This window comes from Halictus rubicundus, chromosome 11 (genome assembly GCF_050948215.1).
Source record: "Halictus rubicundus isolate RS-2024b chromosome 11, iyHalRubi1_principal, whole genome shotgun sequence".
NCBI classification, from domain to species: Eukaryota; Metazoa; Arthropoda; class Insecta; order Hymenoptera; family Halictidae; genus Halictus; species Halictus rubicundus.
In genome coordinates, this window is record NC_135159.1 from 11,456,403 (window position 1) to 11,476,879 (window position 20,477).

Consider the following 20,477-nt stretch of genomic DNA (forward strand, 5'->3'; position numbering starts at 1 on the left):
CCATTGAAGAGCCAATCAAGCGAGTCACAGTAAAATAGTCTTAAAATACACACTCTAAACTCGAACAAGTTTAGGGATACAAAATAATTGGTAAAAGGGGAGTGGCTAATGCTGTTCCATAAACGTACGGTCTCGTCGTGTACGACGTCCATTTAATCGAAGCAATCACTTAAACGGTTTTAAAACGTATCCTCCTAACACCACGTTAAAGTCCATTAAAAAATTGTCAACTCGACTGGAGCAAAGAAAGTGGACGAGGGGCGTGGTCCGAATGGAGTCTAATCGAGCCGCGGGGTTTTTCCGATAAATGCAATATTATTATTAATCTCTACATGCCCGAAATCCGAGAGAGTTACAAAAATTGAAACCGTAAAAAAATCTAGATCATAATTTCGATACGGTCAAGATTATTGACCTGGTATTCTCGACTGTCATGGGAGCCACTGCATCTCTGCATATGACGTGCCGCGTGTGTGTCATTGGCATCATTGAATAAAACCGCCGCTGATGGTTACTTTATAGTAACCATATAGTATAGTGTACGAGCTTTATTAACCACTGCGAGGTGATCGTGCCACAGTTTTGCAATACCGAGTTGCCCCGGCTTCTAACGTCAGTTTTTTTTTTCCTGTGTGTAACTAGCCATTATCATATGGGGAAACTGAAAGTTGTGAAAAAAGTGGAAAAACACTGAAGACTACAACCAAGCAATTCCATTCAATTCCATAATACTCGGGACTCGGTCATAGTGAGTTGAAAAGAATTTGTCTCAGACCACATGAGATCAGTTTCTAGCAAGATCTAGGGACTTTTGATCTAGGGAGATTTCAGATTCCTTTAACTGTCGCGACTAAACAAGCGCTTTCTGTCGTTTTGAGTAAAGCTAAGCGACGTAGAAGGGGGGCGGGAAATCGTTTGAAATTTCTCAGTACCCTAATCGACGGCCCTAATATTGACAGACGGGATGCTAACGAGCTAAAGAAGAACAGCGTTACACTCGCGGGAAGGGTATCCATAGTCTAACGACGAGCCAGAAACACTGAATCCCTATAAATCAAAGTCTGTCGAGGGTTCCAGTGTTCGTCTGGAATGCTGAAACGCGGCATTCCGCCGCGGAAAAGTCTGCAGTGCACCACTGGCACTGGAACCATTCCGTTTCTTTGCTTTTTTCTCTCTCTCTCTCTCTTCCTCCCTCCTTAACGTCCCCCATCTTCCGCTCTTCTCTCCTTCGTCGACTTCTTCTTTGTCCGTTTTCACAGAAGCACTCTTAAGTGACCGCGATATCGATTAACCGGCTCGGTTTTGCACTCAATTAATCCACTAGCTGGTTTTATTTTTTCTTAAATTGCCGTTTGCGCGACGTTCTTGTCAATCATGCGCGTACCGAAGGATATCGATCCTCTTCTTCCTTTTTCTCGCCGAGAAGCTCGGTCGAGGTACGGTAATGCCTCGATACATAGCGTCATATGATAAGAGATTAAAAAGCTAAAACTTTTTAATTTATTAAACACAACTTTTTTCGCTTCAATTATTTTTTTAACGAGAAACCTACGTCATCACATTCCTGACATTTCCCCGATTAAAATGAGTCCAAACACGACGCAATTCGGATTACACCTACTCGATTAATCCACGATTTAGTGGAACCTCGGTTATCCGAACTGGTCGGTGTTCGGCGACTATCGTGGATTACGCAGGTAAATGAGATCCAAACTGTATCGTGTTTGGGCTCGTTTGAATCAGAAAAATGTGACGAATACGTTGGCGAAGGTTTCACTTGATAATTATTAGAGACGAAAGAGTAACGCTGATTGAGAACCACTGTGCGAAACCACGATCCTTCGAACAGCATTAGCGTAAGCTCCGGCTCGTTCGGTGTTTGTTCGCGCGACATTTCGACGATACGAAATGCCTGGTGTTTCGCGGAAATTGTGGATAAAGCCGGTGGAAATTGGTAATTGAGCACCGCTGGCCTTGATTATGGATGCACGCGCGCTCGCTCTCGCATGCACCGCGCGAGATAGAAACGAGCGAATTCCGCCTTATCGTTTGTTTAGATTTCGCCCCGGCGAACAATGTTTAGCTCGTTTACCTTATCCGGCTCTCTTTTCCCCCTCTCGTACGTCGCTGTTGTTTCTGTTATTTATAGAAATTATTTATTAATAACGCGCCGGGATACGTGTTACGTTCGTCCGAGAGAGCAAGATATTTTTCGTACGATTTTTCGCGATGGTGTGCGACACATGTGTGCGCGCGCGCGTGTATTGTGTAACTCGGGTTCATTCGGTTATCGACAGAGAATAGAACCGTTCTCTCTGTAAGATACATATCCGAGTCGAACGCTTTTCTTATCGCCTAATGTCGCCAGTAGCTGTTACTCGAGGCACTCGTGCCATCCGTGAAATTATGTCTTATCTGATAGAGGGGTAATCAATTTCGTTACTTGCTGTTGGATAATGTTTTATGCAGTGATGGTGAGCAGAGGTGGTTGGTTAGTTACATCAGCTTCTGTGGATATTGTGAATTCTGGTCACTCAGTTCAGATTTTGATCTTACCTTATATTGCAGGTGCAAACTTTTGGAAATATTCAGGTACTTCGTTCGGCTACTTTTATTGTAGGTACTTTAAGCTAAGGCGATCTTTATTTGGGGTACTCTAAGCTAGGTACGAGTGCGGGATATTATGGTTTCGGATACCATCAACTTCCAGGGTTCTGACTCGGGTACCCTTTGATTTCAGGTACTATAAATTTCTAGAATTCTCGTTCAAGTATTACAGGTACTGTTTAGATGCTTGTTGCTACAGTCGAATATTTTAGGTTTCTATTTTTAGATGCCTATTTTTACGTACCTGATACATGCACCTATGTTTGGATTCGTGATATAAATACTTCAGATAGGTATCTATGTTTAGATGCTTGGTATAGTCGACTATTTTAGGTACCTATTTTTAGGTAACCGATACATATACCTATATTTGGGTTCTTGATATGAATAGTTGATATTGGGTCTTCTATGTTTAGATGCTTGTTACAGTCGACTATTGTTGGTAACTATTTCTAAGTACCTGATAGACAGAGGGTCATTATGCAAAATAAAACTTTTCTACCTGAATTGCAACAAACTGGAGTGAAATAGATGTTTAGTTTCTTTTTAAATATGTTCAATACGTTGAAAATAATATGACAGTATTTTCCAATGTTTTTACTAGTTTAAATTGCACCTAGTCGTTTTACTTATAAATGCATAAATCTGCTATTATTTAAATTCCTGATCATAGAATGCTTGACTTAGGCACCTAGCAACGGTCACCTATCTCCCAACACTGCTACCTACATTCAGGTACCCTACCCAGGTACCCCACACTCAGATACCTACATTCAGGTACCCACATTCAGGTACCCACATTCAGGTACCTACAATTAGGTACCCACATTCAGGTACCCGACCCAGGTACCTACGTTCAGGTACCCAGGTCTGTTTCTCGCTGCCGAGTGTATCCTCGACCTCGAACAAACGCGATCCACGATCGATCGCGGACGAGGTATCGCTCGCGACTTAAAATTCGCTCGATCACCGGCCGTTCGCCTTTGTGTTCCCTAATAATAGAAACCGAGTCCGAGACACGTGCGTACGCGCGCCGAGCTGGCGACCGCGCGAGACACGGTGAAAACAGGAGCGTGTGAAACGAATGAACTAATCAAACCCGGGCAAATAAAGCCGGCCCCGAAACTCTCGGTGTGCACGAGGCGGTATGTATCCACTCGATGAAGAGAAGCCGGGAAGTTCGCGTTCCAATAAGCACGGAAAAGCGAAGCCCGGTTACGGATTCTGCGCAACGCAAACGCCGGATGAAAAACGCCGGGCCTCCGCAGAATCGAATACCAGTATCGCGCAGGTGATACCAAGCTACCAGGCACCACGAACACACGCGTACACAGACACGCGTACGGTTGCTCTCTCACACCATGACACGACACGAGCTGCGCCGAGCATCGCGATATGACCAGGCCGCAGCTCTAGACCTCTCCTACTGCATCATCGAGCGTTGGAACAGCGGTTCCCAACCGGTCTCGGACAATAGCTCGTCAAAATGACGAATATATTCGATCCTTCCCGGTTTGCACCGTGGTAACGCTAATTGATGTATTCTGCGTTGCAAGCAAGCCAGCAACGACCACAGTGGTGATCAATCGTTGTTGAAAATTCGAAACGATGGATCAACAACCGTGTTTCCAGCGAAGGTGTCGAAAGACATCTTTTAAAAGTTTATATAAAGATCGATCGAGATTAGTCGAGTATTCCGACTGTGAAATGTTGAACAAATTGAACGGGTGGTTAATCGATTGGGCTTTTGCGAACGACTGAAACGTATGAAAGCGTTTTCATCGACGTTCTTTCTTTATTCCCAATGAAATGGGAATGCGGTATTGAATGAGTCTTTAAGATTTCTCTCTGTGATATGTTTCAGGAGGACATGGCATATGGGTTCACCGAAGTGGTGGCTCTAAGGGGTCCTACAGGAAAGCATGAGGGAGAGAACACCCTCTGCGGACGACACCCCGAAGAGGGCACCACCGGCTCCACCCAGAGGTGAGTTTCATTCTACGTGACTCATGTCACTTATTCAATAGCCCAGGACATTTTAGTGTTCGGCTCGTAACTGCCCCTATGATTCACCGCCATGATGAAAAAGCATACTTGCGTTCTCAGCGACTTGTGTGTGCACAATTTTGCCACTGACATTAACCCTAACGATTCGGTCACAATCGAAGAGCAGCACTTGGAAAGTTCTGCCGGTGCCTGGGTCTATCTTGACCCAGAGTGAATCATCGCTTCGTCAGTGATTGTATAGCAGTAATTAATCGTAAAAGTCTATTAGAAATCGGAGATTAGCACATGGAAAGTTCTGCCGGTGCCTGGGTCTATCTTGACCCAGAGTGAATCGTCGCTTCGTCAGTGATTGTATAGCAGTAAGTAATCGTAAAAGTCTATTAGAAATCGGAATTAGCACATGGAAGGTTCTGCCGGTGCCTGGGTCTATCTTGACCCAGAGTGAATCATCGCTTCGTCAGTGATTGTATAGCAGTAATTAATCGTAAAAGTCTATTAGAAATCGGAATTAGCACATGGAAGGTTCTGCCGGTGCCTGGGTCTATCTTGACCCAGAGTGAATCATCACTTCGTCAGTGATTGTATAGCAGTAATTAATCGTAAACGTCTATTAGAAATCGGAGATTAGCACTTGAAAGGTTCTGGCGGTGCCTGGGTCTATCTTGACCCAGAGTGAATCGTCGCTTTGTCAGTGATTGTATACTAGTAATTAATCGTAAAAGTCTATTAGAAATCAAAGAGAAGCACTTGGAAGGTTCTGGCGGTGTCTGGGTCTATCTTGACCCAGAGCAAATGATCGTTTGTCAGTGATTGTATAGCAGTAATTAACCCTAACAATCTATTAGAAATCGAAGATTAGCACTTGGAAGGTTCTGGCGGTGCCTGGGTGTATCCTGACCTAGAGTATGAAAATCTAGAAAAATGGTCTCGAGCAAATCCGAAATCGGTGTAGGGGAGGCCGAACGATCCTGTTTACATGACGGTAGCAGATCAACGTCGGTGTTAGGGTCGCCTAATCTATCGGAATCTGAGAAACGGACGCGTTCGACCGTCGGAGTTCGAGTTCAGTCTAATAATAACCGCGCACGGTCGGTTGAACGCCGGCGAAACGGTGTCCGACGACGCTCTAGGCGTCTAATTGTCAGCCAGCGTTGCCCGATTACTTTCGAAACGCCTAGTTTGTCCGCATAACAGCCGGGTTCGTGAATGATGCGTGTTATGTAATCGCGACGACGTCGGCGGCGGCGGCGGCGGTGGCGGCGGTGTTCGTTGTGCGCGCAGGTTGCAACGTCAGGCGATTGTGTGCACGGATGCGTGCGGGTGTCGCACGCAGTCGGAGAACTAGTAACGATAAGCCGGCGATATTAAGGCGAGATAACACCAGCGAGACAGGTTCCACGTACACACGCTATGTGTGCCAGTGAAACGAGCCGATCGACGGGGCCTTGAAAACCGCCGCGAAATAATCGCGGCGGGGTTTTCTTCGGGATCGCTGCCGACGCTCCGACGAACGGGGCTCGAAGTGTTATTTGCATCGTCTGCGAACGCTGCGACCTGATCTCTCGTCGCTACAATGTACCGAAGCAGAGCGAGAGTAAACAAAACATGGTCGGGTGTGTCGATGAAACCGTACCAACTGATTAGCATAACTTGAAAAAGTTATGTCCAACGATTCTTTTATGATACTTTCATCAGCACACTCTTAGCAGTTTTCTGATCGGAATGAGCTCAAGCACGATGCAAGTTTTTGGACTTTATTTGCTTTCTTTGCGAACTGTATCATTTCAATTAGAAAAATTGCACGAACAGTAAAAGTTTTAGAAACAGAAAAGTAGTCTCGTGAAACGTGTTGCAGTCGTCGATAAATATTCTTGAGTGAAATTGTGAACGAGGTGTTACCATCGTTCCCATGAAGTTGTTGCGGAGAGATAAGGGAGAACGTTTTCGGATTTTGACTGTTATCACGTGACCGATTGGTCGTTGCATCGAGCTGCACTCTCCCTTTTCTCTGTGGGAGACGCATATGGCCTGTTCCGCTCCTCTTTTTCAATCGACAACACTGCACCGCCCAGCTTACACGTTTCCAATCGACCCTTTCTGCCGTACCAAAAATTCATTCCGTACAAATTGTCACTATAACTCAACTTCGCTGCGAGCTTCGCTAACCGATATACTGTGCAGTTTCGAAAATCTGTATTCATAAATTCTACATGAAAATTCTAATTAAAGGGACATTCATGACTGAAAAGCGTCGAGATCATTATCGTTGGTAACAAAAAGTAATAAAAATTATAGTCTAGGGTTATTCTCCTGGTAACACCGGATATCAGAGGTGTATTATTCCTATGAAAATAATCTAGGAATATCCCTAGAACATTTGATTTTCAACTTTTCGGAAAATTCTTAAACTCCTTAATTTAAATGCTAGGAGTATTCCTCCGGTAACACTGTAAATCGGGATTGAAAAATCCCTAGTACACATCGGCAACGTGGCAACGTTGCAAATCAGGGTTACACTATACCGAAAGCAACCAAAAAAATCCCTATGGTCTCGGACAATGCAATTAGCACGTAACAAAAATTCCCTAGAATATTGAAATCTCTTAAAATTTGAGTTTTAAGATTACTATCATGGTACGACTGGAAATCAGGGTTACACTAAACCGAAATCAACCAAAAACATTCCCCATGACAGAGAATTCGATTCGCATTCATCGGGAAATCCTGGAAATATAGGTCCAGGAATAAATTTCGACGAAATTCCGAAATGTTTGAGGCGGAGATAAAACTTTAATCGGATCAAGGTGTTATCGGGCGCGTTCGTTCGGTGGGTTCGCGGGTTGAGAACCCCTGCGAAAGCTGATTTTCTCGCTTCGCGATTGCATTCCCCGCGGGTATGTCCCTTTCGTTCGCACGTACGACATGCATAACGGTGTCTGCATGCGATGGCCGACCGAGCCCCTGCAGGGTTTCCTTTTTGTCCGACAGCGAGGTGTTGCACGCGCGAAACCGGACCACGCGTTGCAATTAAAAGTTTGCGAATCCACCGAAACGCTGGTCCGAAAAAATATCGAAATCCTGAGAATTCAGTTTTCCCATTTAGACCGATTTTTCCATTCCGTAGCCATTCACAATTTTTTCCTGACGGAACGGAAAAAGATTTTCGAACGCGACTTTTTGCATTTTATTCCCCAATATTTGCCCTTTCATCCAGTATTTTTTCTTTTGTGAATAATATACAAATTTTAGAGTATTTGTAATTTTCTTGTAAATTGTGAGGGCGACAGTTTTGCCAAAAATATGGTCAAAATTGTTTTCCAAAGCTCGTCTCTAAGTTTTTGAATGTAGCTGAAAGCGGAATTATTGTTTCACTGTTGGTAGTAATGGAGTGCCAACGATCTCAACAAAAATGTTCAATTTTTACAGGTCTTCTGACAGGTTTGCCTCATAAGAAAAAATATAAACAATTCACTCAGCGATATAATTTTAAGTCTGACTATAGATAGATGTGTTTCGAATTTGTCTGCCAAGTTACAAATAAATCGACCGTGTGGGAAAATGTTACATAAATTTGAACTGCAAAAGAGTGTGCTGAAAATCCGAGACAAATTATTTGCAAAATCTACTGTCCTATTTATGCTCGTACAAACATCCGATTTCCCGACAAAGTTATGCTACTTCAACCGGTGTATATAACAAAAGAAACATTCTTTTCTCAAGGTGACCTTTCCACAAAATCGTCAAGGTTACACATAAATTTTGAAAAGTAGCCTACAATTTTCAATGGATGAATCGACCCAGCTTGAAATTCTCTCTAAGAAAGTACTAAGGTCTTTCTACCTGAGGCTATTAGTTTCGAAGATATTTCAATTCGAACGGTATTAGCGTTATGGCTCGGCCATAGTGAAATGAAAATGTCTCCCGAGCGCGTCATTCGGCTCTCGTATTCCTCACGGCCGTCATTATTTGTTCGATCACGGTCGTCGGTTCTTCGCCTCCTTTTCGTGAGGCTATTCAACGCCGGAACATCTTTCGCTCATTTCCTCGGTCGCGCGAGCGTTTCACAAAAGGCCGAAGCCTATTCCCCGAGAGAGCGTGGAACATTGTAATTTTCCCTCGTTCGTGCTGGTCATACGTCTCCGCCATAAGCAGCCGAATAAAGCACTACGCGCCGTAAAACGATGTTGGAACCCGACGGTGCACGCGGTAAACGGTTTTTACTGTTCTGGCTCTTGTCGCGAGACAGTTGTTTCCCTAGAGTTTTTTGTTTCTCACGGAAACCGTTGGCAACACTGCGCGCGCACCGTTCACTCTCTTTTACTGCTGAAAATGTTGGGCCCATTGAGAACTAACTTTAATGCTACAGCTAAAGGTGGACCCATAACTTTGAATTCTCGTCGGCCCTACTGAAAATTCACCAGAACTGCCAATGGTAGAAAGTCACTAGATCACACGGATACGTTTAACTGAAAATTTGTTGCAGTTGTATAAAGCAAAGTTCTTAGAACGTTTGGACAGGAATATAAATAATTTTTCTATTGAGATAAGTAATGGCTTACTTCGAACGAAATCTGGTGACAAATGTATAGGAAAAGATTACTAGGGAAGGTTGGACTTGGATGGTCCTAGGTTCTTCCCCTCGAGCGGCGGCTAACTCATACCGTATTGAAGCCCGGTTAATTAGCGGTCTAATTTCATACTCGACATAGTGAGAAACGTATAGAAAATTCACCGGGAAGCCCGGAACGTCGAAGTCCTTCGGACCCCTCGACGTTAACCGGAATCCGAAACGAATTTCGCTGGGGCCACCCGGAAGTCGTCGGGGTAATTGCTTACCAGGAGTTTCTAACTTTTCAATTATGCACAGCATCGGGCCTTGAACGCTTACGTGTTGAACATGCGTCGAATGTCCTAGACCCGTATGCATCGAGGCTGAACTTAATTAATCCTAGCCGGAATAATGATTCGCGTTAATGGACGTCAAACTCATTCCGATCGTTGCCCAACCACTTTCCCAGAGGCTATTGCGAATTACTGGGACAGGGAGAGACGTACTCCCGTGTTTTATGGCTAAACATGAACGCGTCCATTTTATTAGGGTTCGGTCCGTCGATAACGATTAAACAGTGCTCTCGCAGACGCCATTGTTACAGGCTTATTAATTATGAGACTTGTGTGTAGGTTCGGTTCTGCACCGTTACCGCCAGACCGTGAAGACTGAAGATAAAAATCCCTAGGATCGAGCGTGGCGTGTTGGCTTCGCTGGGAAATTTTAGGTTAGGGCACGAATTCTAGAGTTTCCTGTTACCACAATTATTTTTAGGACGAGTTAGGTCTTTATTGCTTACTGAAACAATGATGAAGCTCCAATTTTTAAACAAAATTTTGTTTGCCCAGGGCCGTGCATTCTGAGTTCCTAACCTCAAACTTCGTTTCTTTCGATCAAATCGTCGAGGTTATTCCAAACCATCAACATTTCACTGAATGTCGATAAAACCTAACCTAAAAGTGGTCTTCTACATTTTCCCGTTACAATAATTATCTTTAACAAAATTTGTACTGTGCAATAAAGCAGTTTCTAAACAAATTTTGTTATGCCACAGGCTCGTGCGTTGTTCCGATTTCCTAACCTCAAACATCGTTTCTCTCGATCAAATCGTCGAGGTTATTTCGAACAACGAACATTTCTCTAAACGTCGATAAAACATAACCTAAAAATGGTCTTCTAGATTTTCCCGTAACAATTCTTTTTAAGAAAGTCTGAGCAATAAAGCAGTTTCTGGAAAAGAATTTTGTTGTGCCAGAGGATCGGGCGTTCCACCCGGTCGGAGTCCCTAGGGAAGCGTTCCGGTAGTTTGAGGTTATGTCGATCGTTTCGACGATGAAAATTGTCCGTTCCGAGAAAGCCTTTACGTTTCCGTTGCAAAGGGTGAGGGGGGGGGGGGTGTCGAGTCGGTTCAGCGGAACGTGTCATCGAATTAATAAAGATGATCATGCTAATCGTTCGAACGCGGAGTCTGAAGGATGCGACCGAGTGTATCGTTTCAGCGGCCGTTGCAGCCGGTGCGGAGCCGTGCAATTAAACGAGGGGGTTCAACGAACCCGGTTTGCTGAATCCGCAGAGCGGTTCGTTCGTTTTCGCGTCGTTTTTCACCTCGGCTGTGATTCTAAGCCGCGCCCGCGACTAAATTATCACCGATACGATCGTTCCAGGCCTCTGCGACTTATTTTCACCGTTGTCTATAGTCGAGCCTCGAATTCAGCCACTGGAGACACCCCTTCCTCCTGCTGAAAGAAAGAACCCAGAAATATTCTCTTCCACCTGGGACACCTTCGGTTACTCTATTCCTTCCATTCGGAACATTTCTGTGGTGGATTCTTTTGTAGTTCCAGAACGAAAACCTGAATGATAGAAAACATTCGGTGGTACCGTGTATTTCTTTTTATTAATTTATTTCACGCTCGACGATCTTTCTCAGTTCACATCGCACTGTACCGTCTAGGGGGGAGAGTTGCATGCATGGACAAAAAACCCGAAAACTCTGCGACCGGTCCGTGGGGACCGGCACGGCGAAGAAATAATGAACCGAATGATTTTATTAGACGGTACAGGTCCCCAATTTAAATCTGATCTCGGGTATTTTTCAGGAAGCGAGCAAGTGCTATAGTAAACTTGGGGAGGGGTTAAACTCTACCTCAAGAAACCAGAAATTTTTAACTTTTTTTTATATAGTCCTGTAGATATTGGCGAGAAAATGCCGAAAAGCCAAGTTTCAATCCTAGGAGGTCATTAGTTCGAAGGTTGCAGCGTTCAACCTGATAGTAATATTTTCAAGTATTCTTTGTATGCAAGTTAGTACGGTCTCTAGCCCCCCTACGGAAAGGAACACATTTGTTATCAGCCAGTTCAAACGCTGGAGGACGTTATCGGTCCTGTAGATCCAAGAAAAGGCGAAAGCAATCGGTGATACGCGGCACGTCCATATGCCCCCGGAACATCTGCCAAGGATGGCGAGGAGCCTGGCACACGGATTAGCCACGGTTCCTTTCGGGCTCGCACGCTACGCCACTGTCCTCCTAATGACTCGGATGTAATGTCCCTTGGGGAAGAACGAGTTCAGTTGAAAGAGTGTCAAGCTTGGTGAAAAGGGGTCCCCTCAAACGAGACTCTTCAGGGTGGCGAAACGTATGGGGAACCGTGGAACATTAACTGTCGCCGGGCTTTTCCAAAGGACGTACACGGGGTTGCGGGTGTTATCCGTCTCTACGCGTTGAAACAGATGTTCCCATCATACGGGCTTTTAAGATCTTCAAAAACTGAAAAGCAATCTTCTGCCTTTTAGAGGGACCGAGAGGTTTGCCGCGAACTTTTTCCGGAAAAAAAAGGACGCGGTTAGATAGATTAGTTTGACTCTGGAAATGATTACAGTGATTCTGCAACAAGATTATTTTTTTACTAAAAAGAAAAAAGAAAAAATTCAAAATATTGTTTACATTATCAAGTATTTATTTATTGTAGTTGTTGTATATAATATGGAAATATTCTAGGCCGGAAGAAATATTTGGCTGTTCATTTAGTTCAAGCGCCAGAAGCTGAGTAAGTAAATGGCGATTTTGGGTCGAAGCAGACCCAGGCTCCGCCGTCGGAGGGTTAAACAACAGGAGACAGTCGGATCAATTTGTTTGATCGGTGATAGTTATTTAAATTTCCATAATCTGGTTGTAATCTCGTTCATGGTAAAACCAGAAGTTTGCACTTGAAATGTGTTATCGCTATTCATACAGAAAATACTTAATCTATTGATCTCCTGATTAATCTATCTATCTTCTTGTAGAAATGATTCTAGCGTAAATAAACCTAGGTTCTTGTTATCTGAGAGGATATTAAAATCTGATTGCGTTCGGTTATCAGCTAAATAGAATCTTCGGGAACGCAAATTGAAATTATATCGGTTAATCTATCTGATAATAGAAATCATGAGATAATCTTGAATTTGGAATGCTATGAATCCTCTTATCTCTCGAAATGCCAGGAAGAAGGTTTACATTTGTTTTGCTTAGACTTTTTATGGTCCAAATATTGGCCTACAGAATGAATCTTCCCTTCAATCTATCTTAATCTATCTTCTGCAACAGATTAACTTTCTCCATCTTCGGTCCACTCGGGCTTTATTTGTGCAGTACAATTATAGGTTTTTAGTTCGAATTTATTTTAGTCTCTCCTACTCTTGGAATCTGTATGTCGGAAATAATCTGTCTTCTAAAATAGACGAATATTTCTCTCCATTTACCGACTATTAAATGGCAGTATTCAATTTATTTGCCAGCACAAATTTATCCCAGACAAAATGTCCCTATACACTTGTAATCCGAAAGAGTACACCGAATTGTCCAGCAGTCCACGTCAAAGGAATCTCTGCAATTCCATGTCTCGCAGCAGGTCAGATCCAGCGTCCAAGCTATTCCAGTTCACCATAAATATTTAGATCAGGGGAACCCGATTTCCATTCTGCGCAGATCCCATCCACGATGTCCTGCTGCGTCTAATGTTATGAATTTCGACAATGGGACGGACTGTTCTCGATCAATTTCCCCGGCGAACCTTTATTTGTCCGGGGTCCCTTTCCCGGGGGCCGATCCTATTTTCACTTTACACGAAGCCCTGTGTGTCCCGGGGTTTGAAATTTCTCTCTCTCTCTCTCTCTCTCTCTCTCTCTCTCTCTCTCTGCCCGGGAGAATCTATAATTGCTAGCACGGGTGCTAACAGCGTGTCTGCGCGTTGAACGATAGGAGCCGGTCGGTCATCGATCATCGCGGACGTTTCATAAATTCCCGGAAAGTTTTGCCGACCGAGAAAGGAAAACCGGGCCAGCTCCTCCATTAGGCAAGCCCTGGTTGAATTCAGTCCGGTTGTAAGTCTGATTAAATGATGCGGCGGAACTGCTTCTTTAGCCCGGAGAAGACCCGGCCCCGAAGAAACTCGCGGCGCTTAGGGCACACTCGGATCGATGACGCTCGACCGACGGCGCGCTTCAAGAACGCTTCTTCTCTTTCTTCTTCTTCTTCTTCTTCTAGTTCGGGTCACTTCCTGGCTGGATCTTTCATGAATGATTCCTCGGCGGGACAAAAGAACACCAGAAACTGGATCGCGCGAACGAGACCCCTCGAAAACGTTCCCTGACTGCCGTCGTGTGTGCCCCTCTTTTGTATCGCAATCAATAGCCGGTTTCGATTAAATTCTACTTCCGGCTTATAATCACGATGATATCAGAATACTCCTCGGCCGACTGGGACAAAGCGTAAACAACTTGGTCTTACGTTTCTGCACCGTCATTGTTCGGCCGATTGTTAATTCTGCGGTATCTTTGACGTTGATGACGTTAACACCACCTGATGATAATTCTGTTTAATGATCCCGGTGACGTTGATGGCCTCGATAACGATTACCACTTTGACGCCTACGATGATATCGACTTTGATGATTTTTGGTCACGTTTAATGATGATCTCGATGATGTTTGACGATACTGATGATCTTTAATGATTGTAACGACGTTTACTGTCCACGGAGTCGATAGTATCGATGATGGTAATGACTTTGATGACTTTTAATGATGATGATGTTGATGATGATGGTTTTGATGATGTTTAACAATGATGATGGTAAGTCGATGATAGTAATAACTTTGATGAAGTTTAATGACGATGATGATTTTGATGATGTTTTGATAATAATCATGGTTTTAATGATTATAACGATGTTTACTGACGATAGAGTCACTAGTGTCCATAATAGTAACAACTTTGATGACCTTTTAATGATGATGATGATTTTGATGATGTTTCATAATAATGATGGTTTTAATGATTGTAACGATGTTCACTGACGATAGAGCCACTAGTGTCCATGATAGTAACAACTTTGATGACCTTTTAATGATGATGACGATTTTGATGATGTTTCATAATAATGATGGTTTTAATGATTGTAACGATGTTCACTGACGATAGAGTCACTAGTGTCCATGATAATAACAACTTTGATGACCTTTTAATGATGATGATGATGATTTTGATGATGTTTCATAATAATGATGGTTTTAATGATTGTAACGATGTTCACTGACGATAGAGTCACTAGTCTCGATGACGGTAACAACTGTGATGAAGTTTAATGATTGTGATGATTCGTGACGATAGTAATTGTTCGATGCCTTGTAATTTTGCTAACATTTAATAGTACTGACGTTGCCGATGCCAATGATTGTTGATGTTGAACAACGACGCGGGTGAACGTAAAGCTTACAATTGTGTTTAATGATGATGACATCGTGACTTGAATAACGATTTCGATGATGACAATGTTTAACGATGCTGACACATGGACGGAACTTTGACTACCCACTGCTAACGACTGCAATTAAAACTGAAACACGATCGGAGTAATCTTGGCGAAGTATCTCCGGCTGCAATTATTGCTTGAAATTTATCATCGGTCTTCATCTTGTCGAGGAACTTTTTTAATTATTGCCCGAGATCCGAATCGATACCCATTAGCGATTCAATTTCCGATTGAAAGATCGCGATCGATGAACGGCGTATCATCCTAGTAGAATAGTCGGCGAACGTGTCCTCGCCGACCTGGGTGGAGTGGAGGGGAGGGAGGGGGGACTACGAATTATTAAGGTTCAATCAACGAACGTTCAATTCGGGCGCGTAATGATCAAGCTAAGCCCGGGCAATTCCAGGATACGTCGTCGACGCAAGTCGCCGTTAACACAGGAAACCACGTAAATTCCATTCGACGCAATTGAATTCGTCAATGAACCGTCACGTTGATTCCACGGAAACAGGGTCGCACTCGAGGGATCATTAACGAGCGTGACCTGGAATTATGAAGCTCGCAATCATCATCAACAACCGGCGGAACCGAGCGCTCCTCTCGCTCGCGTCCTCGTCGATCACGATTTTGGAATCTTGTCCGGTTGGATCCGTGCCAGCTCTTCCTTTTAATCTTCCGTCACGTCTTTCGGGTCCGGAATTGACACGGATTCTGCTAGTTCCACGACTGATTAGTCCTTTATCACTTGGCTCGTCGCGCGCTTCTTCTTCCGATGCTCTGGCTGGCGTCAAGAACTCATCGGATGGAGCGATAGTGATCCAATTTAGTACCTTCTCGTCTTCATGCGCGAGAAATAAAATCCATCGTCTATTTCGACTCGAATGCGAAAATAATACCACCAATTTTTAAACATTTTTCTGATTAGAATTTCTTCCGCGTATTTGTTTATTGCACTCTTGGAACAGTTAGCAAGCACTGAGAATCGTTGATATGCGCTACTCGAAAGTTATTTAAATCAGTTGTGCGACACTATCAATTCTGAGTGTTCCACTATAAATTATCGGAGGGTACATGACCTTATCTAATCGATGACTAGTATTTCTCTGCATTCCATCTGCGAGAAATTTTGTCTGACGTTTGTTTAATACAGAGTCCATCCCTTGAGGTACCCGAGACGCTCGACTGTCGAGCACTGTGACACGATATGGGATTAGATGTATCGGTGAAACGATACTAATCCAATGACACAATTTTCTTATTTTTAATCATTTCTTTACGAAAGCTTTACCGACGTATTCGTGACATTTTTCTGATTAAAACGAGCCCAAACACGATACAATTTGGATAATTTTCCAATAGAAACTCTAGTATCCGAACCGAATCACTGAGTAGTTCGGATAATAGAGGTGCCACTCTACCGTGGATTACAGGAGCAAATATGATCCAAAGTGTACCGTGTTTGGGCTCATTTTACTCAGAAAAATGTCACGAACATACTGGTAAAGGTTCCACAAATAAATCGTTCGAAACAAAAAGGTTATGTCAATAGATTAGTTCAATCGATACACTGGTGTAGATGTTCTCGCTATCCTCTTCTAGGTTCGACGCCAGAGTGGGAAGAAATGAAGCAACATAATTGTATATAATGTAAAGAATATTTTGGAAAAGTTTCCACAAGTATTGAATCATCAGTGTGATTATTTTGAGTGTGTCGCGTCCGTGAGTCTGGGGAAACAGTATTTAGTCTGTGCAGTAGGACTTTAATTCGCAGCAGTATTCTTTCGCTGCAGAAGTTACGTGGTGCGCGCGAACTTATCAGACAGAGAGGACGGCTGGAAACTAAATTGGAAACTCGTCTGAAATACTAAGTTCTGCACAGAGTTGCATCAATCGTTCGGTACTCGGGCTGCCATGCCAGGCTGTCCTACTTCCTCCCGTTACACTCACGCCTAGACCGTTGTTAACAGAAATGGAGGAGTATTCATGATTTATCCTTTCAATCGAAGGCGCCCCGTTCTTGATTTCACTCTTCTCATGCAAATTGGCTTTGCTTCGATCTTGTAGTCAACTCCCCGTCATCGTCGAACAAACTTCACGTTACAACGAAAAATCGAAGAATTTTCAATTCTGAAATTACCTGGTTCGACTTCAATCCACTTTTGGATCCGGTAAATAAAATTCAACAATTTTTCAGCTGCATTTTTAACAAACAGTTTAGGCACGGAAGAAAAATGAAAGAATTAGTTGAACGAACAAGGTCTCGTTTGCAGGAACGAAAAAATTGTCCTGCTTAGTAACATTCGGTAATTTTACGTGCCTGTTGTATATCATCCTCGGAAAATGGTTCGTTTTACAATGTTGATGGATTGTTATCGACGGAAACAACTATTTATGGGAGCAATTACCAGACATTTGCACGTAGCCAAGGTTCACAGTACTACTTGCGAGGCACACATTTCTCACCGTTGTAACTAATTTTTACTTCAGAAGGATAACTCCAAGGCAATTCCAAATTAATTCTGGTACGAACTACGCGACCTTCGTCGCGATAAGAATCGACATATTTTTACAATGAGATATTATTTCTAATATCAAATCGTTCGCGCGAAAAGTTAGTTGTCCAGCGTTGAAAGAGTAGTTAGAGTCCAATAAACGAAAACGAAGCTCGAACGGATCAGAAAAATGGCGTTTGAGGTTCGGAAGTGCCGGGAGCCTTTTAAACTGATGAGAGTGCGCGAGAATGATCGTCATCGTCGGCGTCATCGCTCAGCCAGCCAGTTTTCCCCTTCGGGGGTCGACCCGGTGTTCGAACCGGCTCTCCTCTCTCTTACTTTCTCTCTATCTCTCTCTCTCTGGCCCCCTCCAACTCTCTCAGACTCTCCCCTTCTCCCTCCATCTATCTCCGGCCCCCTCTTTTAAAAGGAGGGTGGCGGCGACCCCTTTCGACGTGGCAGAGGGGCGGCTATCGATTCTAGAGCCCCCCTCCAGCCCGACTTCCGGATAGAACCGCGTCAGGAGAAACGTGCGCGACCTTATCTCTCCTTTTTCTCCCCTCCAGTCCTCGTCCCCTCCATCGCCCTCTTCCTCTTTCCCTTTCTTTCGCCGCTTTCTTCGTTCGCCAACCCTCCATCTTTCCACGTTTTATCGTCCCCGCCGCTTTCTCGTTTTGTCCGACGCGAAATTGTATCTTGTTCGGCGCCCGTTGTCGGCCCGCTGCGGATCTTTGTGCGAATTTCCGCTTTTTTTTTTAAACGGTTCCCGCCAGCCGGGAATTTGTTTCGCCGGTTTAGGGGGCCCATCGTGGCCGAATTGTCAGGTTACGCGGCTTTAAACGGCTGGGGAAATAGCGGAAACCCGACAGTTTTGTTTGTTTAACTGGTTTGTTTATCATGTTTTTTTTTCGTGAATGTTTCGTTGGCGTATCCGCGACATTTTTCTGATTGAAACGAGTCCAAACACGATAGAGTTTGCATCATATTTACAGGAGCAATCCACGATACAATAAAGGGTTCGGATACTAGAGGTTCTATTGTATCGTGGATCACACGCGTAAATATGATACAAATTCTATCGTGTTTGGGCTCGTTTTAATCAGAAAAATGTCACAAATATGATGGTAAGAGTTTCATGAAAAAATAAACAAGTTTTTGAGAAAGAAGGGCAGGTGTTCCAAAAATTGTGGTATAAAGCAGGAGATGAGTATATCGAAAATAGCCAAAGAAGGTTTTTCCTCTGTCGCTTTGTTCGTTTTCTCCTCCTTTTTCCCGTTTTATCGTTCCGACAGATTTTATTCGTGGTTCCAGCAACTTTTTGTTTTACCATCATCTTTTCTGCGGCTCTTTTTGGCCAGGAAAAGCTTTCTAGCCGGAATTAAAGGGAAGGTGCACAAATTGCAGAATTACAAAAGCCGGGGATTTGAAAATTGTGAAAAGTTGTTATCAATGATACCAACTAGATTGCAATCACAAAAATTCTTAAAAAATAAAACGGAAAATCTTGAATATCTTAACCCACAAATTTCAGAATTTGAACTGCGAGCTTCCCCGGTCGAACAATTTAAATTAGGGGATCCCTGGTCGACGTTCCTATTAGAATTCCCACGCGACGGTCCGCCAATGGAAAAGTTCTAAACGAATCCCAAAGTTAAAGACCCTAAGATTATTCGGCGGCGTAATCAACCAAAGGTGGGGGATCTCGAAGTTCAAATCAAAATGGAGACGAGAGATTCGAGTTTCGAAAATTCCTGAAATTCGTAAACCCTGCCTGGCAGGAAGCAAAGTTGCAAAACACTGGAACAGGAAAAGCAATAGTAGTTTTTAATTCGGTTCGGATACCAAGATTTCGAAATCGGGGTCGAATCAAGCGAGTTCGAGTTCAAACGAACAACATATGTTCTAATCCGAGGATTCTAAATTTAAATTTGCTTTTCTGAACGGGATTCTGAAGCCTGGTGCTGGAGTTGCATTTCGGAATGCAGTCGATGCACCGCAGAATTTTCATTCAGTGTTCCGAATCACTTCAGAAAATGGTGGTAGAATTTTGTGTACAGAGAACGGATAATTTCTTCGAAATTTTATAAGCTCTGTGGCGTGGCTGTGTAAGTTTAGAATTAGACTGAAAAATGAGAAATAAAAATCGTCAGCATATGTTTATTTCTTTTCTGATAATAAAAAATATAAAACTGGAAGTATATTTTAGACAGGATAATAAAGAGTTTTCAAATCGAGAACAAAAATAGACAACAAAGATGTTCAGGGACCATAAGAAAGAATTTGAGAATAGAAAAAATACATTTCAGACAAAACAATGAACAGTTTCAAAATAAAGAGAAAGAATTGTGAAGTAGCACAAAATGTTTACACACAGTGAGAAAAATTTTGGAGTAAAAGAGAAGATTGGACAAGAAAGTAACGAAGAATTTTGAAAGGAAAAAAAAATTGCAGACATAGCAAGAAGTAATTAAAAAATGTACTAGGACATTGTCTGACCATCAGTGTTTTCCTCATACTTTTCCAACACCCTGTATACACACTTCTCTCTTCCCCTACGTGTTTGCCTTCCCCTCCCCCGCCCCAGCGCCTCTCAATTCTCACTCTGCACGTTTCTCTCCTGCTCGTGTCCTCCTTGTCTCCCTTTTTATTCCTACTATCCCTTTGTCCTTCTCCCTCTCAGCACTGTTCATTGTTGCATCTCTTTCTAATTCCCGCGTTTACACGACACTCTCTCCTTGTTCCTCTCCTCGTCTTTTTCCTGGTCTCTCTCTCTCTCTTTCTCTCTCCTCGTCTCTCTCATTTCCCTTCTAGTCTCCTCACCCTGTCTCTCCCTTTGTCCCACTCGTTTCACCCTGGAAACTGGTCGAATGAGGACGACCAGCCGACGAGAGGAGCGGAAATATTGTTTACTGGTCGAGAGAGGGGCGGGAGGGACTGGCCAACGGAAAACAAACACCGAGAACCGCAGATGTTTTTCTGAAAATTTTCAGACTACAGTATCACTCAAAACGTCCCCCCTCCACTCTCCTA

The 20,477-nt window shown here is 43.4% G+C and overlaps 1 protein-coding gene across 4 annotated transcripts in view; it reads left to right on the forward strand.

Annotated features, from left to right (window-relative positions):
* The window catches only part of LOC143358883 (uncharacterized), a 70,132-nt gene that overhangs the window by 17,332 nt on the left and 32,323 nt on the right, over positions 1–20,477 (forward strand). For all 4 annotated transcript variants that reach the window (XM_076796391.1, XM_076796394.1, XM_076796393.1 and 1 more), the window contains exon 2: positions 4,472–4,593. In XM_076796391.1, the coding sequence (XP_076652506.1) occupies positions 4,530–4,593 (64 nt within the window). In that variant the 5' untranslated portion in view covers positions 4,472–4,529. The remainder of the gene's footprint in view (positions 1–4,471; positions 4,594–20,477) is intronic.